The sequence below is a fragment of the Ursus arctos genome, unplaced genomic scaffold (genome assembly GCF_023065955.2).
Source record: "Ursus arctos isolate Adak ecotype North America unplaced genomic scaffold, UrsArc2.0 scaffold_10, whole genome shotgun sequence".
NCBI lineage: Eukaryota > Metazoa > Chordata > Mammalia > Carnivora > Ursidae > Ursus > Ursus arctos.
The window spans coordinates 76,697,956-76,722,504 of NW_026622764.1; the positions used below are offsets into that span (position 1 = coordinate 76,697,956).

The 24,549-nt window shown below is 45.0% G+C and overlaps 1 protein-coding gene across 1 annotated transcript in view; it reads left to right on the forward strand.

Annotated features, from left to right (window-relative positions):
* Positions 1–24,528, forward strand: part of CRYL1 (crystallin lambda 1) — a 151,369-nt gene extending 126,841 nt beyond the window's left edge. The window contains exons 6-8 of the mRNA XM_026492955.4: positions 16,506–16,611; positions 23,465–23,571; positions 23,988–24,528. Of these exons, the coding sequence (XP_026348740.1) occupies positions 16,506–16,611; positions 23,465–23,571; positions 23,988–24,101 (327 nt within the window). The 3' untranslated portion in view covers positions 24,102–24,528. The remainder of the gene's footprint in view (positions 1–16,505; positions 16,612–23,464; positions 23,572–23,987) is intronic.
* The last annotated feature ends 21 nt before the right edge of the window (positions 24,529–24,549 follow it).

A 24,549-nucleotide genomic window follows, 5' to 3' on the forward strand; every position in this document is an offset into this window, starting at 1 on the left:
AATAAAACATAAGGTAGCAATTCATTGTATGTTTCAGAGATTCCTCTGTTACAGTAAGTCATCTGATATTCACACTTGATGATAGACTTCTCTGTTTCCTGCCCTTTCATACCATTACCACATAATTATCTCTGTGTGACACACTGCATTTTCTCACAGTCTCAGGTTTTCCCCCCAGTTTTATAATTTTTCAAGAGGAGGAAAAATTAAATTTTGAGTACACTTGTATCCTCTAAAGAGACCCGGTTAACCTTGTCTTTTCATTAAAAGATTTTATATGTGACTTTAAAGATCACCTCTCTGCGTACGTTTCTACGAAGGACCTTGCTGGGCAGGGTAGCAATCCGAGCAGCCCCAGGATTTCAGTGAGCAGTCCAGGGATCTCGGGCTCAGACCATCTGGTTTCTGTCCACTTGCTTGCTGATGCTTCCCCAGCTTCTGCATGGGTAAACAACACTGTCTGCCTACTCTCCTGTTGCAGAAACATGGAGCATGAGTGAGGGCCTGTCCAGGTACACAAGGCAGAGGGGAATGGAGCTCAGGCTGAGTTTTCTGCTCCTGGAATAGGCCCACTCCTTGACTTAACTCCTGTGGGAGCCTGCTGATCCCAGCGTGAGAGAAGAACTAGGATGGACCGTGGGCATTGTGTTTCAGCTTCCCAGTTAATGATGCATGTGTTGTCCCCAGGACGTCCGTCCCATTGCTGTTAGACTCGTCATCTGACCCAACTGCTGTGTGCATTTGCCATATAGTAGCTACAACTCTGTGTCCTCACTGTTTAAACCCACTTAATGCTCCTGTACCATCAAGGTAGAGTGCTGGGATTTTCACTGTTAAGTTTGTAGTTCTAATTTTCTCAAATTGTGGAATGTTTTTGAGTATCAGTCAATAGTAGGATATTTTAAAGACACACTGAGCTGAAAGCACCCCTGTGGAATTGTATTTAAAATATTTCCACTTGTCTAGAATAAGGGAACACTTCAACAGACCACAAGAAAAGCTCAATATGACATAAAACACTGTGAGAGGTTTTAAGGCAGTTTTTACTTTTGTTGGTAGGGTATCTTAGTGCCCCAAAGAGATAAAAGCCCTGAGGTAAATCTTGCTTTCTCTAATCAGAATGATGTGAGCCAATTCAAGGGAAAAACTTGGAGGTTCTGGTATAATAGAATTAGGTGAGAGTCCTACACAAAGAATTCTCTGTGTTGACCACCAAGTGGGCCCAGCTGCAGTTTGGAGGCTCCAGGTTCGGAAGAGTGGTGGAGGATTCCAGTGTCCTTTACTGCTTGGACGTGGAGGGAGGGATGGAAGGGTTATTGAATTTGGCCGCTACAGGTGTTCTCATTGCCTCGTTCTGACCGCCCTCCTTTTGATTGTCCTGTCTCCAGGGGCTGATGGTGGACTGAGTATATTCATGTTACTGGCTGGCAGGAATGTTCTCAGGTATGACATACCTGAGAATCCTACATGTGTCTCTACATTGGCTGCTGTGGGACTCATGTGCCTGGAGTCCTGTAAGGCACCGAGTGCTAAAATCCAGCAGGATACAGTTTGTGACAAATTGAGATGAGGCTACAGAAATGAGAAGATAAAGTGTGACTAGAACCTCAAGAATTTTCTGTGGTGAATATATAGAAGATAACTCACTTTTAAAAATAAAGATGATCTACAGACAGAATTCAGGCAGGTTTAGAAACTGCAGGCTGCTCTCTCCAGGGTGGTATGAGGCAGGAATAGAGTGGCGGGCATCCCTGAGCTCCGCTGAGACTTAAGTGACAGGTGAAGTGTTTCATTTGTGGGGCAGGGCCTCGTAGAGGGAACATATGAGGGGGTGGGGTTACCAGATTGCACCCCAGGTGCTTTTATCATCATCGCTGCTCAGAGATACCTGCTCCGTTGGCCAGCCAGACATGTGGGAGGGCCACTAGCACGCTAGCCGTGCACCTGCTCCCCAATTAGTTGCTTCTGAGGGGAGAGAAGCTGCAGGTGGGGGCTCTGAATGTCCACACAGCGGGCCCTGCTTTCCTTAGGTTCTGGGGCTAGCAGAGCCAGAGAGAAATCTTCCTGGGCTCACATAAGTAGCCATAGGCTTCTCCCTCTGAGTTCTCAATACTGCAGCCCAGCAGACACACACAAGTCATGTTTTTCTTACCTCCTCCCACCTCCCACCACCCTCCCCTTGGGAATAGTGGATCAATATTTCTGCCCATTAGGTGGGTTGGTTTAAGAAGTCTTGACTTTATCACATGAATTTCTTGAAGGAAAACCTGTGCCGCCTGTGGTCTGTTTCCGCTTAAGACATGGAAGGTCAGGCAAGGTGAGAAAACCTCTCTTGAGCCCCACCTTGCTCTGTGCAAATCTGCACACATGTGCTGAGCCCCGGTCAGGGCTGGGGTTAAATGACACCCTTTTGACTCACAATTTCAGAGCCAGTTGAACTTGAATTTAGATTTTAGGGTGTTCCAAGTTTACCTCAAAACATTTAAGGACAACTTTAATATATAAAGGAGCTGAATTGGGGATGTTTTAGAGTAAAAATTGAAGATTTTTTATAATTTCTTAACTTCAAAAGATCCAAAGATCTTACGGAGTTTATCTTTCCAAGACATTCTCCTTCTGGGGAGGGTTTCATGTGTGAGCCAAAGCTTAGCCTTGATGTGGAGAACACAATGAACTGAGATGAGCGGGGCTGCCCACTCAGGGACTCACTAGGGGCGCTTCAGTCTCCTTTCTTGATTCACTGAGCAAGTGGAAATTTGGCAGAACCTTTTCTCTTTGACCCAAACTAGGGCTGGTGTGCTTTCAGGTATGAAAGCTACAAGGTGACTTGGTTGCAGAGCACTGAGATACCTTGCGCAGAATATGGGCCTGCATGCCGCTGTCCAGGCTTCTTGGGTGCTGCGTCAGGGGGTGGATTGAGGAATACTGTCCCATGTCGTCTGTGTGTAAACAGCTCTGCACAAAACAAATCCAAGTGTGAATTTCTAGGGGTCCTACCCATGAGTCGGGGTATGAGCTGCAGTGGGACAGGCAGGGGGCCTGGCCAGAATGGTGGCTTGTATTTCCGCTCAGGCATGGTGGTGTCTTAATGCAGTTGTCAGAGGAGCAGAAGGATGCTGTTTTCTGCTTGCTAATTTGTTGATCTGGTAGGTTACATCGATAGATTTTCCCATGTTGACACAGCCTCGCATACCTGGAATAAATACCACTGGGTGTGTAATTCTTTTTAGACATTGTTGGAGTCAGTTTGCTTATGTTTTGTTGAGAATTTTTTCTAAGTTCAGAAGAAATATTGTTTTGTAGTTTTGCGGGCATTTTTCTTACTGCCTTTATTTGATTTTTATATCAAGGTAGCACTGCATTAGCCAACAAGGTAGTAATGCATAAAATGAATTGGGAAGTTTTTCCTCTTTATTTTCTGGAAGAGATTATAAAATTTTTGTTAATTCTTCTTTAAATGTTTGGTAGAATTCTCCAGTGAAACCACCTGGGCCTGGGAGGGCTCTTTTCCAAGAGATTTTTAATTACAGGTTCAGCTTCTTTAATGGTTATAAGAACCATTCAGGTTGTCTATTTCATCTTGGTTGAGTTTTGGTGGCTTGTGGTTTTTAAGAAATTGTTCCATTTTTTTCTGAGTTGTTGAATTCATGAACTTAAAAGTTGTTGGCAGCACTCTCATATCCTCTTAGTGTCTGCAGGGTCTGTAGTAATAGCCCCAGTTTCGTTCCTGATGTGGAGGATTTGCGTCTGCTCTCTTTTTATTCTTGTCAGTCTTGCTACAGCTTATTAATTTTATTGATTGTTTTGAAGAAGCAACTTTTTGTTTTGTTGATTTTCTTTATGGTGTTCCTGTTTTGAGTTTCATTCACCAACTCTGGAGGGCGTATTTTGATACTTGCAGCCAAGCATGGATGAGAATTCTAAGAAGGGTGGAGCAGGGAAAGGTAAGGGAGGCTCCTGTGCAGACCTGCCCATTTGAGAAGAGGGAGGTGAGCTGCAGACATCATGTCCTTGTCAGAAAGAGAAAGTGCTGGAAATAAGACACACCTTGTCTTCGTGGCAGCCTTGACCATGACACACTGTCTTGCCATTAGCTGTGATTTTGTCTGTCCCCACACAGCCGTGTAAGCTTGGCAAGGACAAGGGCTGTCTGGGAGCAAGATGGGCAGTCAGGTATCTGATGGAACAAGGTTGCTGGGTGCTGTTTTATTGTTTCACTGATGCTCACCCCATGTGTTCCCTTCCAGTTTGGCTTCAGAATTGGGATGCAGCAGCCCTTCGTAGGCTTGGAAAGGCCAGATGGACAAGTTTGGCTACAGTCTAGTAGCCCAAGATTAGGTCACTAGGGGACAAGATCCTGTTGGCCAGGAATGTGATTTTAAATCTATATTCTTAAGCTAATGATCACAGTAAAGGAAGTTGTGTTTGGACAATAAACCCTCACCCAGATAACAGCTGAGCTTGTACTGCCCATAAATTCTTGCCCCATCCAGGTAGGGTAGGTGGAGATGAGCTGGAGTGAATCATGAAGCCATCAGCAGATTCTCAGCCTGTTGGAATGTGTTGGTAATGAGCTTTGGAAATTGCTTATCTCAGGTTTTATTCACCCTTCTGAGCAATATAATTGTGAGGCTAGATTTATTTTCTTCCTGCCCTGAGCTGCAGAAATTCAGTTCTTGGTTTCTTTGTCAGGCAGGTGTAGTTTATGGGATCTGGATCTAATTCCTTTTATGAAGAATTTTTTCAGTTAATAAAGTGTATCTCAGAGATCATGTAGTAAAATCAACCGAGGAAACTTTTTGTGATAAACTCATTCGGGGGTTTCTGTTGAGTATAATTATGAGACTGTAACAGAGGAATTAGGAGTCTTAGCACAGGGAACCCCTGAGGATCATCTACTCATCAGTAACTTCAGTTTGTGTAGTAGTGAAAAGTTTACAAAGCACTTTCCTTTATATTTTTCATGATTTACAGATATTTTCAGATCATCCCATCTTAAAACCATGAGAGGTACATTGTTATTTTTGCCCTTCCAGATTCAGACACTGGCTCAAGGGGTTGAGTGGTTTGGTCCCCATTCTGCAGGCTGGGAGGGATCCACACCTGTGCCACTTCTAGGCTTCAGTGTCTGCACCTGTAAGTGGAGGCGTCTGTGGCTCTGCTTCTCCTTGGGAGGTGATGAGGATTGGATGGGGCCGTGTATGTAAAGGGCTTAGAACATGCCTGGCATATGGGACTGGTTTAGTAAGTGTTATGGATTGTGGTGCTGGTAATGATGGCCGTGTTTTCTGAGTCCCTGAATCCCGTGTAACTTTTTGTATGTGACAGCTGCCATCAGTGTGTTAGCTCGGAGCCGAAATGCTCCATCCTGGCCACAAATGTGAGGCTCCCGGAAGGCAGCAGGGGCCTCACCTGGGAGCTCTTTAAAAATGCAGCACCTGAGGGCCCACCCCCGGACCTGCAGAACCAGACTCTGCATCTTAATAAGCTCTGGAGGTCATTCCTATGCTCCCTGAAGCTCGAGAAGCACCCCCACCCCCCAGACCCTGATCTCAAAGCCTTGATGTGTTGTATTTCATCTGTTTTAAGGTAAACTGTTTTGTTTTGTTTTAACATTTTAACATCTTAGTGTTATGGACAACCTTTTATTCTTTAATAGAACATTAAATACTAATTTAACTCTCAGTTGATCCAGCCTTAATTTCAGTGAGATAGAGTATATTCTACTGTCCTTTTTGTCTTTTCTCCTTCCATGTTCTTCTGTCTCTGTATGTCCCTTGTTTCTGACTTTTCTATCTGACTCAGGCTTATGATAGATAAACATGCATCTCTAACCAGCTTCTGCTTAGTGGAGAGACTGTTACCTGGCCACTTCATAAGCTATGATTTCCAGTCCTAGTTTTGTAATATTAAATGCCTCTGGTTATCCCAAAAGTAGGACTTAATTCACTTCAGTTAAAACACAAACACATTAGGACAAAAGAATGCTAGGTTGTAAGTCCGGGAGGTGTCAGTCGTTACACCAAATCAAAGCTGGCCTTCCCTGGGGCCCACGGAACTGGTTTGGGTACGGATTCCCAGATGGCGTCTTCCTTGTTGTGCTGGCCACGCACTTCACGTCAGCCACCCTCATCTAGCCTTTTGATTTCCGGAGTAGGGATGCAAATCACGGCCAGGTTTTCCTCTTCTTACTCATGGGCCTGTGTGAACAGAAGTGGGTTCCTCCAGGGGTGACAACCAGAAGCGAGTGGCTCCTCAGGCTTGCAGATCAGCTGTGCCCGTGCAACGTGCACTTGGTCTTGTGCTGTTAGCCAGATGAGCGAGTGGCCTGCTCTGTCAGGAATTGCCACACTTAAATTCGAATGTACGGCAAGCTCTTCTACAGAATGGGAGGTGACACAAAGGGGAACTGATGGGGTGAACCCATATTTTAGGGGCAAAGATGACCTGAAATCATAACTATAACTATGTCTTACGTTTCTCTCACATGTGCTGTGATCACATGGAGGTGATTTCTTCTCTTCTTTTATAAGCTAGTATTAATGTAGGTCCGGTTCTCCAAGTTCACATTAATCCTCAGGAAGTTTACTTCCCACATATTCAGCATTCTGAGTAGGAAGCCATTCAGGCAGTAAGCTGCCTCTGTGGTCCGTAGTTCTCTGAAAGCCTGGGGAGACCCAGCATTTCACTGACCACTCTTTTCCATAGACTGTCCCCCTGAGTTGGTGCCCTGTGACCAAGGAAGTACGTTCCCTGCCAATCACTCAGCCTTGTGTCTGGAAGAGAAACAGTACAAGACAGGGCAGTGAGGCTGAAAAAAAGAAAACAGAGCAGAATCAGGCTAAGTCACTTGTTTCACTGGCTTTGGGATCCGGGAAGGCAACAGTAGTCTTGTGGCTTGAGAGGCTCAACAAGAGAAAGCCTGTTCAAAGCAGTCGCTTACATGCAGTTGGAAGGTAGGGTTATATTAGAAGCTTTTCTTTGCGGGGAACGTGTTGGAAATACTGTGGACTGCTCCAGGCTATGGCTAACCTGGAATGTGTCCAGTAGGAAAAAGCTGAGGCTTGATTGAGCAAAATATTACAGTTCAGACATTGGCGACATCTGTCTGTGTGCTTGGCAAGAAGAGTCACGTAGGAGGGTGGGTCGTGTAAGGGGAGGTTAAAGGTGCCAAAAAAGACCCAGGCTTCTGCCCTCCACACCATACCCTCAACTGTAGGATTTTCTATATTTTATGTGTTTTAAAATTTAAACTTAAAAATTTAGTTTTTTTTTTTTTTTTTTTTTTTTTTTAATTAAAGAGATAATGTATAAAGTGTCTGACTGAACCTCCTTGTGGTTGAAAAGAACCAGCCTGCCGCAGCCCTACTCCCTGAACTCCGGGATCTGGGAATTTCTTTACCCTGCTCTGAGCCTCACGTCCTTCCAGAAGTGATGCGATCTCTCTCTGCCTGCTTCTTTTTTAAAAATATTTTATTTATTTATTTGACAGATAGAGAGCAAGTACAAGCAGGGGGAGTGGCAGAGGGAGAGAGAGAAGCAGACTCCCTGCTGAGCAGGGAGCCTGACGTGGGGCTGGATCCCAGGACCCTGGGATCATGACCTGAGCCAAAGGCAGATGCTTAACCCACTGAGCCACCAGGTGCCTCAGTTCTCTCTGCCTGTTTCATTCCTGGCCTGGGCCTCCAGCCTTGGGTAGGTCTCCTGGCATCACACAGGAAGGCACGTTTCCTCTCACTTCCTGTCCTGCGTCCTCCCATGCCCTTGCCTGCCTCATGCTGTCTTTCCTTCTTTTGTGTTCATCTGCTCAGCTTCAGGTGCAGCATACATGGAGTCCTCCGGCCTCCATCTTCCACATGCCCTATTCTGCTCTGCATTTCTTTTTTCTCTCACCAATGCAAAATTACACAGCAAAACTCTTTCTTAAGACATTTTTCTGCCATTTCTGCATTATTTATTCTACCTACTGAAAATATAGCCCAGACCTCGGTATTGATGAGGGGGAGCTGTCTCCCACTCCTCCAGCACCTGAAGCACGCTCATCTTTCCACCTTATTCAGACACCCTGGGTCCATTGTCCTGGGCCCACCTGGCCTCTGTCTTTCTTGTCTTCCAAAGCCTGGGGTCAGCTGTCTGACCAGCAAGTTCATCACCTGAGGACATTAAAGAGTTCTCTTGGCTTTAATTCTTCTAGCTCTTTTACCCTGTGCAGTTTCCCCAAAGGCTGTCATAGATCTGTCACAACTGTCCTTTTCCTCGTCACCATTCCTATTGCTCAGTGCGAGGACTGAGCTGGCACCTGTTTTGGGAGTGCAGGGCCTTTGGGGCAGATGTGTCACCTCCTTCACCAGGACCATCTTCCAAGTTAGTTGAGACCTCCTTTCACATTGGTTTTAAGTTCAGAGAGCTTCCTGTCCATGGCCACTTGTTCAGAGATACAAAGAGAAGCCTGTGCTTTCATCTGTAGGGCAGCCCTGAAAGGCCACTGAGGATCTTGGCATTTTAAGAAACCCCAGAACTGTATCAGAACCCACAGCCATGGCTCAGCAAGTGTATAGCGTCCAGCACTGACCACGGGAGAGGAAGAAGTTAAGTAGAGGCCATTCAAAGGCGATGTGTAGTCGGCCATCTGGTTGGAAGGACTCAATCCAGATACCACTCGAGGTGTGTTACGGAGCCTGTGACAGACCGCTGGGATGTGGGGCTAGAGGCAGGTGGCTTTGGGCAGAAACAGTGTCTGGCGTGTTCATACAGCTCCTCCTGCTTCACGCTGGAGCCAAGGTCCACGTGCCCCTGGTGCATGGAACTCGGTCTGGCTCCATGTTCCCAAGCTTCTGTCTGACTTGACGAGCAACTTAGACGCGGCTCCAGTGGACACTGAAGAAGTTTCTCTCCAGAGCAGTCCCGGGAGATGTAAGCCACTGAGGAAACTGGATTCTCTCTCCTCTGAAAGCCATATTTGCTGGCTGGGAATCATCAGTTAATTAGAGTTTTGTCTAGTGCTGATGGTCTGTAAGAAGTAGACAATTTTTATGACAGGATTTACCATTTTATGGGAGGTTACTTTCTGAGTAGCCACATTGGCAAGTAACAAAACCCTATTGGAAGGAGAGCTCCTGCTGATTTATTATTTTGGAGACACCTCCAGACCTATTAACAGACAAACATAATGAAAACATCAACCACATACTCAATTTTTTAAAAACCTGCTTGGCATGCCTGGATTTCTTTAATGGTGTTTAAAGTAAAAACTTCAATGCTAATATTCTAACAACCCTTAAAACGAAATGAAAATGCTCTTACGCTAACTCCTGACTCCCTGTCATCACTGACAGGTCATCAGTCAGTATAAATGATGGATTTCAGCTCCTCCAGGGTGAGCTGGAACGTTAACAGGCAGCAGGCAATGGGCCCCTGAAATAGAGGAGAGGAGGAGGGAAGGGGTCCCCAAGAGGAAGGCAGAGAAGCGAGGCTGTGGGTGAAACTGTGCAGCCTTGTCGCCTGGCCTCCTTTGCCTTCCGTGAGGCAGGCAGAAGCAGGGCAGCAGGCCGGCCTGTGACCTGGGGACACGGGGCAGGAAGCCCTGCTGGAATTACAAAGGAGGGGCAGGCAGAGATGGGTCCGTGCTGTTCTGGTTTTAGAGAGAGTGCTTATACTCCTTGGAGCAAACTTCTTTGTGAAAACTTTGGCCCCAGAGGACCCCCCCCCCCGCCCCCACCCCAATCCCCACCCCATTAAGGCCCCGCTGCCCTTGCTGACCGCAGTACACTTACATTTGCATGGAAGGGTAGATTCCTTCTGCTGTGTTTGTTTTCAGGTCAAGACTTTTCCTTTCCTTTCAGACTCTATAATACCATTGTTTTTCTCCCTGAAAGCATTGTTATCACATGGCACAGTAAGAAAAAACACACCAGCAAATTATTACCACTTGGGGCCTAAAAGAGCTCTGGAGCGTCCCTTATAGTGGGACAGTCTTTCCACTCTTTCCCTTCCTGTTTTTGATTTGTTTCCATTTAAACAGTTTAATTTGAAGAATATTCAAAGGGGAAAAAGACCACCTATGTTTTCCCCACCCTAAAGTAGTCAGCTGCTTTTATTTTACTGTGTTCCTGTCTTGTCTCTGTTAAGAATACTTTCCTTGAGGGGCACTTGGGTGTCTCAGTCAGCTGAGCATCCGACGCTTGATTTCATTTCGGGTCATGATCTCAGGGTCCTGGAATCAAGCTCCACGTTCAGCTCAGAGTCTGCTTCGGACTCTCTCTCACTCCCCCCTCCCCCCTCCTCCTGTGTGCGCACTCTCGCCCTCAAATACATAAATAAATCTTCTACAAAAAAGGAATACTTTCCTCAAGTTTCCATTTTTAATGGCTTAACGATATTTCTTTTAGTTGGTCTTTTTTAAAAATCTAATCTTTCCCCTATTATAAGTTGTTTTAAGGTAGTTCCAAGTTTTCTGCCACTATAATGCCTCTGTGAGCATCCCTTCCTGTAGAGTCTCTTCTTCTGGGGACTTCTCATAGAATAACTGCTGGCAGTGGGATCTCCGTATCAGAGAGGGGCAATATCTTTGCCACCTGCCAGATGTGGTGAAGACGCCTGCAGAGGATCTGACCCACGTCTCTTGCCGTTAGTAGTGCTCATGGGCTTGCCTCCCACCACCTCCCCAGTAGAGTCCACCTTGTGTCCTTCTGATCTCCTTCCCCCTGGGTGCCCTCTCAGTAGGCTCTGGACAATGGGTGTTTTATGAATCAGTGTCCTCTTGCATCAGCCAATGTGGTGTTCAAGCAGCTCTTCCATGAGTTAGCAAAATTTGCTTGAGTCATTCTGCAGGAATGTTTATGCCTTGCTTCCAAGAAAACTTGTAGGTTTTGGCAAGAAGCCGAGCAGCTCACAAACCTGACCGCAAGCCTCTGAGTAATAGTGGGGCTGCACTTAGCAGTCTTTTCTTTCTTTCTTATTAAAATCTTGCATTTGCTCCACCTTCTCCCTGGAAGGTAGCAGGGGTGGGGTGGTTGGAGCAGGTCTTTTTTCCTCTTGCTCTGGAGCCAGTTTCATGTTTCATGGAGGAGAAGTAATGCTTGTCAAAGAGTATAGAAAACACAACTATATAATATACAAATGGAGGAAACTAACTCATGGTTCTAATTTGTTTCTCATGAGAAACACTGTGAGCCATCACGATAGTTCTTAATTTATACTTCAAAGCCTGTAACTCTATTACTTTCTCTACCATTCACCAGGACTCCAGAGTTGGATGTTTCTAAAAAAGGGTCCCGAACCCCTTGCTCATACTTGAGCTATTTCTCCCTCAGTGATCATTCTCTTGTAGCTTATATAACCCTGAAGCATCTTTGTGTGTGGGGGGGAGCTCACTGAAGTTTAACTTTGTTCCGTCCTTGCTCTAATTAGAGACTGAGGTGGGCTCTCTTTCTGTAAGTTCTCCTTCTTGGTCTCTAACCAGAGTGATACCAGAGCAAGACCAGGGGCCTCTTCATGCCCTTGTTAGTTGCATTTCATTATTTGGCATTTTCCAAAGATGAAACTATTTCTGGCTCCCATTTCTCAGTTGAGACAGTACATTGAAGCTCAGACAGCTCTGGCTGGGGAGGGGCAGAAGGACTGTACATGACCTAGCACAGATTCCTGGGTAGCGAGCCCGCGTTCCTGGTGGCTGTGGTGGCAGCCAAGTTAAAGCAGTATTTGCACAAGAAAAACCTGAAAATTCAGGTTCTAGTGTGGTGAAAAATAGAGCAAAACAAAATAGAAGAAGATCAAAAGCTGGAGATTAGTGAAAAAGAAGTGGACAAGGAGGATGGCATGAATAAAATGAGGAAAGTAAATGAAAATGAGGGCATGCAAAAAGAATACATGAATTGAATCAGAAAATTGAAAATGAGAATGGGATGATCAGAGAGAAAGAAGAAGAATTCTGTGTAGGTAGCTGGTAATCAGTAGGGGAAATAGTCCCAGGAGATTCATTCATCAATACTTCATCCCTAAACTTGCCAGACCAGCCCCTTCTTCTGTGTCCGAAACACCAGATCAACCTTTCGCCTATTTTTGGCCATTCATTGTATCTTCTCTCCCATAAATAAAGGGCTAGATGGAAGACACCTGAAAGGGAGGACCATGCTCTGAACTTCTGTCCACTGTGAGGGTCATGTTGGCTGGGCCAGAGTGCCCATATATTCAGTCAAACATAGTCCAGATGTTGCTGTAAAGATATTTGATAAATGTGATTAGTTTATCATCTATAATCAGTTGACTTTAAATACAGATTATTCTCAGTCCCCTGGGCAGGCTTCATCCAACTGGTTGAAAGGCCTTAAGAGCAGAATGGAGGTTCCCACCATCAGCTCCTGCTCCAGATTTCAGACTTGTCAGTGCCCTCCGTCATGTAGGCCAATCTCTTGAAGTAAATCTCTTTATGTATATATAACCTACTCTCTGTCTCTCTCTGGTAGGACTCTGCCTGATGCATCCCCAAACCTTTAATTATACTTCAGGTTTCTATCACAGGAGTTTGTGTACTTTGTTAACTGTCTTGCATTTTGTCCTTACTCATGGATGACAGTCTTGCCCCCCAGCCCAGGATGGGCGTGCATTCCCAGCAGGCAAGGTACAGAGTGTGTGCGCCGGCATGAGTGTGTGCTGGTTGCTCGTGGGAAGTCTCAGGTTTTAGCTAAGGGAAGTAGGGGAAGGAAGGTTTCAATAAAGGGGATGCCTCACTGCTCTGGCCTCTCCTTGCTGAGTGATTTTTCAGGACATGATGCAAACCAGGTTTTAAGCGAACAGTGATCTAGAGTTCGTTGCTCTCTATCAATTTTTGGAATCTTTTTAACCACTTGGGGCTTTACTTTGTACGTGTGACTTGAGAATTTTACCACAAAATGGAGGAAGTACTGATAGCTGTACTGCCAAATGTTAATTGAACCACAGACACACTGGAGTGGGTGGGGTTTCAGTCCTCAAACAAGCATGCAGTGTAGGGTCTGTTTCCAAGGAATCGATGATCGGATCAGTGTGCTCAAATCAAGTGCCTGTTTCTGCCTCTTATGCCACTGTGATTGTCAGTTGTGATTATATTGGTAATATTAGTATCAGGGCCACGGATGTCACTGAGGGTGTGGGTGGAGTGGAGCTTAACAGCAGAATGAAGCAGCCTGAGCTGCAGCATATCCTAACCACGAGCCTTTGCTTCAGTGCTGAGTGGAGCAGGGGCAACTCAGAACCCGGATTGGCGAGCATCTTAGCTTCACTACTACTTATGACCATTTCTTTTCCCTGCATGTACTTCTGGGTAAAAAGTCAAGCTTAGAGAATCTACTTCAGAAAATCCAAATGGGGCAGAAAAAAGGAGTTAACAAGAAAAGATATTAAAACTTTCCCCTCTTCTCACTTGTTCAGCTAATGAATAGTAACTGATAAGACATAGATGGACATTTCAGAGAATGGGAATTGGAGGAAAGTGTGGCTTCTCCCCCACGTGGTGACATATGTGGAGACTCCTTCTAAGGCTTTATTTAGTCAGGGTCACTGTTAGCTCACATACTTACCGATCAAAAATTACTGCTCTTGAGTGGTTCACTTTTGGGGTATTTTGAAGTCCTTCGTAAGTCAGCTCTAAACATACTAAACACAATTACAGAAGAAGAGAGCCGAGGCAAATAGCATTGCACATGTAGGATGACTTCCATATTTGCATCCTTTACAGTTTGAGCACCATAGGGAAACTTCAGGCTGTTTGGGGTGTTGACCTGGAACCTGAGGGAGGGCCAGGGGGAGGGCGGGTCTGCAGAGCCCCTGCCTGGCTGCCTTTCACGGATTCCAGAGCTCACAGGGTTCAGGAATGCTGCAGCAAATGCTTTTAGGCAGCCTGGGGAGAGAACCAGAAGCCACCCTTCTGGCCCTAAGAGCTTGGTGAGGAGGGAGAGGAAGGCAGGAATGCCTTCAACAGTCAGTTTCTTGATAGTTCTGGACACTACCATGGACCTTGTGTATACCATTGCCTCCTCGTTGCTGCCCCCTCGTCGCTTAAAAGCTTTGCTACCAGAAGTGAAGGGAGGTGAAACCTGTCAGCATTTGAGTAAACTGAATACATTAATTTGCTCTCCTTAGCTGTCCAGATGAACTTACGGTAGGATAATTTAGGAGAAATAGGAAATCCAGTGAGACATTGTGATAGCCTAGCAGACTAACCACACTTTGTGAGTGTGACACCATCAAGTGTTGGAGACGTTGGGGAGCGATGGGAGCTCACATACGCTGCTGGAGGCAGTGGGCATGCAACCACTCTGGAAAGCACCTGGCATTATCCAGTAACGTTGAAGCTACGTGTGCCCTAGGACAGTAGTTCTCCTCTTAGATGTGTGCCCTGGGAGCCTGGAACAGAACGTTCCCAAATATTCATGAACGGTAGGATGGATAAGTAAACTGGTTGTATACATCAACAAGGGTGGACAGACTACAGCTACACACAACACAGGTGAATCTTAAAGCCATAAAGTTGAGAGAAAGAAGCAAGTCACAAAAGAATGCACGGTGAGAGTCCATTTTGAAGAAGATGAAAATAGGCAAAAAGCGAACTGTGGTTTAGGAATATAAACAAAAATGGCAAATCTTAAAAATAAAAAATGGTTCTTACAAAAGTCTGGATGTTTGCCTCTGGGAAGGAGGGAGGAAGATATAATTGGGAAGACAGGCACGGTGGTGTCGGTGGGCGGGGGGTGGCGTACGCTTTGTAGTTACTCTCTAAACCACTTATGTATGGTTTGTCCACATCTTTGTTTATCTCACACACACACAAAGATAGATGGAAGGTAGTTCTCTCAAAGTTTCTCAGTCACACCTAAATGGTACATGCCCTTCGTGGGTGGCTCTATCTTCTCGGTTCTTTAGCTCCATCCCCTTTCTGGTCCCCCACCCCAACATCACCATGGTGGTCCAAATACCCCCCTGGACCTGAGGCACTGGTGTTTTCTCCCTCAGCAGCTGATGCAGGTGATCGAGGTAGAGGGTATAAATTCCCTTCCGCTCTCAACGTCGTGGGTGACTTTGAAGTCTGGAAAGCAGAGATGTCACAGAGGCCACGGAGGAGGAGGAGGGACAGCAGGGGGAGCTCTGGCCTCCAGTGTCTGAACAGGGAGGGCTTAGCCCAGACCTCCCAGGGCCACCTGGAGGGCAAACCGACTCTCTATGTTGGCCATGGGGCCTGATAAAGCCCTCAGATGAAAGCTTTCGTCTGCCACATAGACATCCTCTCAAATAGGACAACAGACATCCCTTTCAAGGGAAGGTAAAGGATTTGCTCTGTAACCCAGAGCAAATGCGGCAGAGTAGGGTGGGTCATTTGTCTGAGCCTGTTCATGGGAGCTGGGTGGATGCAGTGTGTGTGGATGTGCCCCTGGGGGTAGGGGCAGACATGAGATTTCCACAGCACAGCATTTCATCCTCTGCCCCGGGACTCCAGTAACTGGGGGCTGCCACGGCTGCCAACGGAAGAGGTGTCAGCCAGCGCAGCCACGCTTGGTGGCCTTTTTCAGAAGGCAGACTTGGCCTAGTTGTCAGGCAGAAACATCTCTCTCCTCACCATGCCCTGTTTGTGAAAGAAACCACTCAGGAAATACGAACTGGAGACTTAACAATAATTCTAGCAGTGTGACCAGTGCAGACGTACAGGAAAATCTGACGGCTTCCTCATATCTGCCTTCCTGACAGCTGAAATGCCCAAGGTGAAAATCACCTCAGATCGAGAGGAGCTGGCAGAGGAGTACCAGATCACGCAAATTTGTGCAAATGCAACCCTGCTCGTTGCAAAAGCGGTGCGAGGTCGAGGCTGTCTGAAGAACAGGGCGAGTAACATAGAGGGCCGATTTGACATCTAACCTGAACACATAACAACTTGCCTCTTGCTTTGCCATTCACATTTGCAGAAGATTCCAGGGCCCCACCTTGCCAACAACACACAGTTCTAAACTGCATTTCATCAAAGAATGTCATTTTTACAAACTCATTAAAAGCTGGACAAGGCTGGGCTTGCAGGCAGGCAAAGCCTGGAGAACGACTCTTTAGTTCTTTTGATGGCTCTAGTCTTAGTGTCCAGATCTCAGGCAAATATGTGAAAAGTCCTTCTTGCCCTTATCCACCAATACCCTGCTCTTACTTCGCCCCCTTCCCTTCATCCTCCCCGCCTCTCCAAAGCTGTGAGTGATACACAGCTGAGAAGGTAGAGGAGGGAAGACAGCGGAAGGGGGCACAGTAGGGCGGCAGGTTGATTACAGCCATGGAAAAAGTGAGTTGGTGTTTGACCATTTCTCAAAATATTATCTTTTCAGAATCTGTTTATATGTTACAGTTTTGTCATGCAAAGTCTGACAAAAATACTATTTGAGCGCTTTGGAGAATGTTTTGGGATCATACTCTAAAAAAATTAGGTTGAAAGTGAAGGCAAGAAAATTGTCTTTCCGGAGGACTAATCTGTGTGCTGCCCCATTTTCTCCATTCAGGAAGGAATAGTTTCTCCGAGTGACCTTGACCTTGTCATGTCAGATGGCCTGGGCATGCGGTATGCGTTCATTGGACCCCTAGAAACTATGCATCTCAATGCAGAAGGTATGCTTTGCTTCCATAGGGGCGAAGATGGGAATTCTGTGCTGTTTAATGGTCTTAGGGGTTTTGTCAACAGTACAGTTTTGCGTTTTTTTTTTTTTTTTTAAAACTGAATAGAAACAATATCATATGTAGGAGACAGTGCCAGCCCTGGTGACTCACAGATAGGGGCTGTGTCCTGAGATGTCAGTCCGCATGGAATCCAGGATCCTCAGAGCTCTGTGCGGCAGACAGCACTCAGGCGGGAGTGGAAGGACAGACAGATGAGGGTGTTGTCATGGACACTGCCACATGGCATCCAGCCTGACGGCAGATAAAGTTGTGTTTTCCTGAGAAAGATGATGCAATTACTTACAGAGGTAAGACAAAGATAAGGGAAGTGACTACCTCTGCTGTACGTATCTTCTGCCTAAATATGAGCGGCTTCTCCGTGTGACTTGCCTATTTTAGGGCACAGGCAGCAGTTCAGGGCAGGCCAGTCATTTACCCCGGAAGCCAACTTCAAAGGGCCTGGGGAGGTAGGTACAGGCCCATGATCTAGTGATTCTAACAGAAAGATAAGTTGAGGAAGGTGAGAAAGCCTCCAAGAATGAAACTGTCAGCCACATTTTAAGCGATTCAAAAACAAGACGCTATCTGAAAAACAAGCCGCTATCTGAAAAACAAGCACTTAAAACCTACACCAAACTGAAACAAAATAAATCTTAAAAGCTATGAATGACATCGGAAACCGGGGATGTACTATATGGTGACTAACATAATAAATAAAAAAATCATTAAAAAAATAAAAAAAAAAATAAAAGCTATGAATGAAAATCTAGTAAAATGTCACCTCAATGTCATTACTACTCTCAGTGTTGAAATTATAAGTAACTTTTATTACCTTTTTGCTTTTCTGTGTTGTCATAATTTTCTACAATTATTGCCATATTATTTTAAAAATTAACATGTAAAACATATGTAGAAAGAGAAAAGGAATCTTGTATTCAGCTCCATGGTCTACATTTAACCAAAATGTTGAGAAATTGGGGCTTATCCAGGAGAAGGTGGCCAGAGAAGAGCATGTGTGCTCATGGGCATCTGTCTGTCCGTGTCTTAGGTGGGGCTGGAACCAGATTGAAAGAGTGGACATGGCAGGCAAAAGACAGGCTTGGGCTTAGTACATGGCAGGAAGTTTCTAGTAACTGAAGCTGACGTTGAGGGAGAGGGTCATGCTACGAGTGGGTGAATAGGGCAGCTGGGTATATATTGGGTAGAGACACCTCTATTGAAGTGGGAAGTTGCGATAAGTGACCTCTGGGAGTCTGATTAGATTTTATAATTCCATGATCTTTGGGTAATAGTTCAATTTTTGCCACCATAGTGAAATACAATTTTCAGTGAATAAGTCAAGGCAGTTTTACCAGTCATATTCTTGCAGGGACCCTTATGGTGGTTTGAATGGACTGGTCGTTGTCATGCAAATGTGGTTCAGTAACTGACTTGACTCCTCCTTAAAACTGAGCATGGCTGAGAGGTACTGGAGGAACAGGGGACTCTCTCCTACAATGAGCATGTTACTTTTGTAGTGGGATGACAGTAGAACACGGGAAGATAATGTAAAGAAAGAGGCCCTCATAAAAGTGAAACAAGAGTTTTGAAGTATCATTAAAATAAAGTCTTGGAGACTTTCAAATGCTTTTTCAACCAGCATCTTAAAAGTGGAGAACATATTTAAACATTTGATGTATATATAGACACTGTTTGGTAACCACCATGTTTTTCTCTTTTTAAATTTTTTTTTCTTCAGAAAAACAAGATAGTTCAGGTATCATGAGACATCAGTAGGGAGACAACTGAGAGCAGCTTTGACTCTCAAACAAATAGAAACAGAAGCCAATGAAACCAGAAACTCAAGAACCAAACAGTGTGGCAGACATGAAGGAGGCCTGTAACAATTTTTCAAACAAAGCAGATATGATAAGAGAACCTAATTGGCTTAATATGATAATCGTGGACGGATGCAGTTTTCAACTTCAGAGCATTCCTAAGACCAGAGTTGGCTGTTATAAGATCTGGCTTGGAACCAATGGAAATGTTCATTATTCTCCACAATGTCATCCAGAATATATCAAGATTGGGGGCGGGGAGGAAGAGTTGTTGGTTTTTTTTTTTTTTTTTTGATGTTGTTTTCCTAAAGCCACCATCTCAGGTAAAGGCTAGTTATTAGTCTTAAAGCTACAGTTTACCTAGAAGTGGTAAAAATATTTTAGAATCTGGTTTCTTTGTTTTTGTTTTTATTGAACATAATTTATTGAGTTCTTGCTATGTCCAAGATACTAATACAATAGTACACAAAACACGGTTCCTGCCCTCTTGGAGATTGCATTTTTTGAGTTCCTACTAAGTGTCATGCAATCTTTCTTACATTATGTTTATTTTTAAATATACATGGTCTCAGTTAATATTCCAGTAACTCTGGGTAGTACCATTTTGAAGTCTACTTCTTGAAATTTCAGCAACAGCTGAAATTTATAAACAATCCATAGATGTCTCCTTATGTAGATACATAAAAGGACATGGTGAAAAATAATTAGAAAATGTTTTTAATCTAATAAAATGGCCCCTGAAAAGCTGGAAGCCAGCATGCCTACTTTGCCTTTTGGCTGTATTTTAAAGGCAACCCCCATGAAGGGCAGGCTCTCAGAATGGGGGAATCTAGTCAGTGGAGCCGGTCAGCCTGGTGCCTCCCTGCCTTCCAAGCTAACTAGCTCTGTGCAAGTGAGTCTCCCCACCTGTAAAATGGGGAAGGCAACATTGCCCACCTCACAAGGGTGGTGTGAGAATTAAGCCAGATGGCAATGCTTGGCCAGTTGGCTGACACACATGAAGTCCCTTAATCAGTGTTATATTCATACAGAGTTTGGTCTCATTTTTAAATTCACTACTCTTAGAGTTTTTTCTTTTAACTCCCCCAAAAAGGAGTACAGAATGAATACACAGTAGGACATTTTGCAATAGGATGGTGAAATCTCCAGACTTTAACTGTTTGGTTTGTTTCTTAGCTAAGCTTTTAGACCATTAGTTCAGCAAAGAGAACTGCTCCGTTTTATACCTGGCAGCATTTTGGGCGCCTCCGGGGTTTACTGCTACCTGGGGAGTGACTGTCTCAGAATCAGCACCTCTGGAAATCACCTCCAGCTGAAGCGAATGTTTACCATCCTGCCTCATAAAATTTCCTCCTTTGTATAGATGCCTTCTCTTGCTCTCTCTTTTTTCTAATCTACATGCCTACGTGGTGGGTTTGGCTCATTTACATGGAGCTGTAATTTTCAGGGGAACAGGTGAGTTGCTAGCGCTGGGTCTTTCAGGAGTTAAGGGGCCCAGGTAGGTTTCTGTCTCCACCTGCCTCTCCTCCCTGACCTCAGGTGAGATCTCACTCACTCAGGTGGGAATTAGATAATGTTGCTCTGTGCTTTGGGACCTTTTTGATCTTCCTTAATAAGTTCTGTGAAACTCTGTCTTTTAAAAGCAGGTGAATTCACGTAGGTGTGGGTCTATACGCTATGAGAAAACCAGACTCCTCTGGTGTGGGTAGCAGTTAGGGCTCTCCGAGAAACTGAATACCCAGAGCGTGTCATAACAGCCACTTTCACGGTCACAGTGGAGCTTTGTGCCTGCTCTGTACACGGAAACCAAGGAGGGCTCTCTGCCTATCCGCCCACCATGCGTTGTGCCGAAGGTTCAAGAAAGCACACTGTCTTGCCTTTGGGGACTTGCAACTAAAGAATTCCAACTTAGAAAGCACGAAGATAAGCTAAGTCTAATCTCATGAGAATCAATTCTTTTCTCCATTTTTTCTTACTCCATATAAGCATCTCTTGAGAAATTAGGTTCAAAGTCTTCTAAAACGCTAAGCTCTAGAGAGTTTTGAGAAGTATACTGTTGAACAAGGCAGACAGGGGCAAGGAAGTGTAGAAGAGAAAACATAGGGGAAGGCCAGATTTCATAGTAATATAAAGGAAGGACATACTAGCCGGATAAAAGGTGAAGTGGTTTCTTCTCCTTGACATTTCCAGTGAATTTGGTATTGTGGAGTGATTGCCACTCAATTCTCCTTTCATAGTATAGAGAAGCCAAAATTATTGTTGGAGATGAAAATCCTCCTTTTAATACTTCTCTAGTGGAAGAGGAAATGTTAACAAATAACAGTGACAGTGATAAATGTCCTGGAACATTGTAAACACTAAGGCACAGTGCAGATCTTGGCCATAAGTCACCATGAACTTGTATCTTGGGCAAGTAGGAGAGCCCTCCTGAGGGTGTCAGGCTTCTCTGCAGATGAAGCGGGAGGGTCTGCACCTGCTCTGTGAGTGCCTTAGCTTCACTACGAACAACGAGGCTGTTTATCCCAAGAGCCTGAGTGCATGTGACAGAAAGTGTTTTTATATTAGTGAGAGTGAAATTATAATTCGTTTCCTGAACAAGATGGGAGAAGGTATGAAATGTATTTTAGGATTTTTACCATATTGTATCCTATTTTGAAGAAATAAATGCTCTTTAAAACAACAAATTTTATACAAGGCAGTAGGGAAGAAAGTTCTCGAAAGCCCTCAGGAGATTAAAATTGGCTTCACAGGGCCAGTGAAAGGTCAACACTCATTGAGAAGACTTGAAGTCATCCAGAAGTGACATGTACGTGAATTGATTCCTGTGGCTTCTGGCCGCTCACGTTGCAGTAAGGGGACTCGGTTCCCAAGAGAGTATCCGTGGAGCTTCTGTTTTCTGTGTGTGTGCGGAATCCACAGCTACAGTGATTCTTCCCTGTTTTCTTATTTAATATCCTTACAACTTACTCGACTCTTGTGTGTCTGCTCCCCTGAAAGGAATAAACTGTATTTGTGTCTAGATTTTATCACCTTTAGTTTGAATAAATAAACAAATAGATAAAGTGAAGTAAATAATTTCCAAAAGGAAATAAATGTACAGGTTGTTTCCTGGGTTCCAGAAATGCTCAGCCACTCAGGATACCTGGTCAGTGCTGGCAGAGTTAGGGAGCCTTTCCAAACTCTGAATTGTCAAGTCACACTTAAACGTTAAATGAAAAGGAGCTCCTTATTTTATTTTTTTGGTAACTCCTTATTTTAAAAAGAGAGTATCCACCACTTCATTGTAGGTGCTAACGTCAGAAAGGTTGGTATGTTTGAAATGTTTACCCTTCAAAATGGTTTCTCTTCTAAGAGGGAATTGGATATAATTTTAGCACACTGAAAGAGAAAGAAAACTATTTGAGCCAAATTAAATTGACACTGAGTGAATTTAGGCTTCACATCAGTGTAGGTCCACCAAAACTAAACCCCAAAGAAGCTGTTTTTTGGTTTTTTGCTTTTTTAAAAAGAATATCCCGTGATGGTCATTTTTATTTTAAGTTAATCATACACAGTTTTTGTGGGGTAGGTGAGAGCCAAGCTCTGGGATCTCTGCAAATTCTACAGTTTTGTCTGTTCCCTTGTTATCTTTTAGCCTGACTGATTGACCGCTGAGTCTTTCTGGCTTTGAAAAATGTTGGAAATGGGCCAAAGGTAGAAGTGCAGGTGGCTTAGCCCCTGTCCCCAGCGGGGCCCAGGACTTGGAGACGCCTCCTCCACATACCTGGGCCAGGCTTCTGATCTCATGTCCAAGTGCACGCCTGCACTGGCCCGGCCTCAGCTGCCTCCCAGGGCAGGGGGCGGGGGACGAGCATGAGAGGAGCTCCGTTGTCTGCTGGGCAGAGCGGGTCAGGGCAAGCCAGCCCCACGTCGGGAGGTGATGCAGCCTGATTGATGTTTCCTCTGGGCACATCTCTGATTCTAAGAGAAAATATGAGCTTCGGCCTCATGCAGCCCACAGCTGCTTCTGAGTTACCGTGCTTCTGCCTCCCTTCCCCCTCCAGGATAAGCCTCCTCTTCATGTGTTTCTCCATCAGAATCCTAGGGCAGGGCCCTATCTTAGGATCCAAGACATTGGCTTCCCGAGGGCCCCGAAGCAGAGCAGCGCAGCCAGGGACAGATGCCCCAGGGCATGGGGTGATGGGGCTCTGGTCTGCTGGCCAAAGCTGAAGCAGGTGTACATGTGGAGCTCGCGTCTCAGAGAAATACGGCTGTGTTAAGGAACGGGCTGCCAGTAGACACCCAATAAAGTGGTGACTAGAACTCATGGAGTAAGAGTGAAACGGGAGACAGGTTTGATTGGATTTTCATATCTTGGGTTCTTAGGAAATGCATTCAAGCCATTTACACAAGTAACCTTGTAGACACATTGTTGAAGGAGACATTATTTTTTTTAAGATTTTATTTTATTTATTCGACAGAGATAGAGACAGCCAGCGAGAGAGGGAACACTAGCAGGGGGAGTGGGAGAGGAATAAGAAGGCTCATAGCAGAGGAGCCTGATGTGGGGCTCGATCCCGGAATGCCGGGATCACGCCCTGAGCCAAAGGCAGGCGCTTAACAACTGAGCCACCCAGGCGCCTCTGAAGGAGACATTTTTAATGAAAATAAGACTTCATGTGATATTAGCCAATCAGTGCAGGAACAGGCCCACTTGAGAGTCCATAAGATGCACTGACAGAGGCTCCAGGGTCCCATCATGTTCTAGAATTTTAGGATCTGATGGAAAGCTTGAGTAGTGATGTTGGTGAGGAAGCTCATTCCCCAGTGCCAGCTGACCGAGGTGGGTGCCCCCCCCTGCACGTTTTCTTCATCTGCAGGAGGGAAAGACTGTAGTATTCTGACCGAGGGTGAGACCCTCGGAACAGATTTCTTAGTTTGGAGTCAGGCAGTGTTCTCATGTAGTGTTCTTGCTGATATTGTGGATTCTTGTTTTCATATGATTTCAGGTATGTTAAGCTACTGTGACAGATACAGTGAAGGCATGCAACGTGTCCTAAAGACATTTGGACCCATTCCAGACTTTTCCGGGGCCACAGTTGAAAAAGTTAATCAGGTACGTAGACTCCTTGTAGAGAATTGCGTGGGCGGAGCCACGGGTGAGGTTCTATCTTTGCCTTTTATTTTGGTGGCTCCTCATTCCTGTCTTTGCTTGTCCACAGTTCTGTCATGGTCGTAGGAGACCTTAGAGCAGTGCGACCAATGAACGGGTAGCTCATCTTCATTGTTTTAGAGGCACTGTTGGCCTCTGTGGATTTGGAACGTTAGTTAATTGAGGGTTTCCTAAGCTTTTGTCTTCAAAAGCAAATTCAGTTTGCGTAAATAGGAACAATTACTCTCCTGGTAACTGAGTTCCTCTTCATGCTTCGGTTTTTTCCTTTCCTTTCCTTTCCATTTCCATTTCCATTCCATTTCATTTCATTTCATTTCATTTCATTTCATTTCAAATTTCCTTTCATTTCCTATTCCCAGGCCATGTGTGTGAAAGTTCCCAATGATCCAGAGCACTTAGCTGCCAGAAGGCAGTGGAGGGACGAGTGTCTTCTGAGACTTGCCAAATTGAAAAGGCAGATGCAGTCCCAGTAGCTACTGCCCTTCTTCACCGGGAGTCCTTGTTGGCGGAATTGCAAGCACTTAATCCAGCTGCTCTGAAACAGTGGGAAGCCAGGTGGTCTTCATGCAGATTCAGAGTGGGGCTGTGGGATCTTCTGATCATTCCCTGGCCTTGGGTGTCACAGCTGCACTGGGTTCCCAGGGCTGTTGACTCCCTGCCAGCTGGTCAAGCAAGAGAGCAAATTGTCTGAAGATTTTTACCTTTTATTTTTAGTGTGATTCTGTACGGCTACATTTTATAGTCAATGATTGTGGTTTCAAGTTTATTTTAATCTGTAGCAAGGTATTTTTGTAATTATTTTCTAATCTGCTTCTGAATACCCTGTGGCCCTGCATTGATGAGGCACCTACCTTCATTTTGTTAATGCCTATTCTGAATAAAAATTTTTGATTGCATAAAGACGTCCTTTTTCTTCTGCTT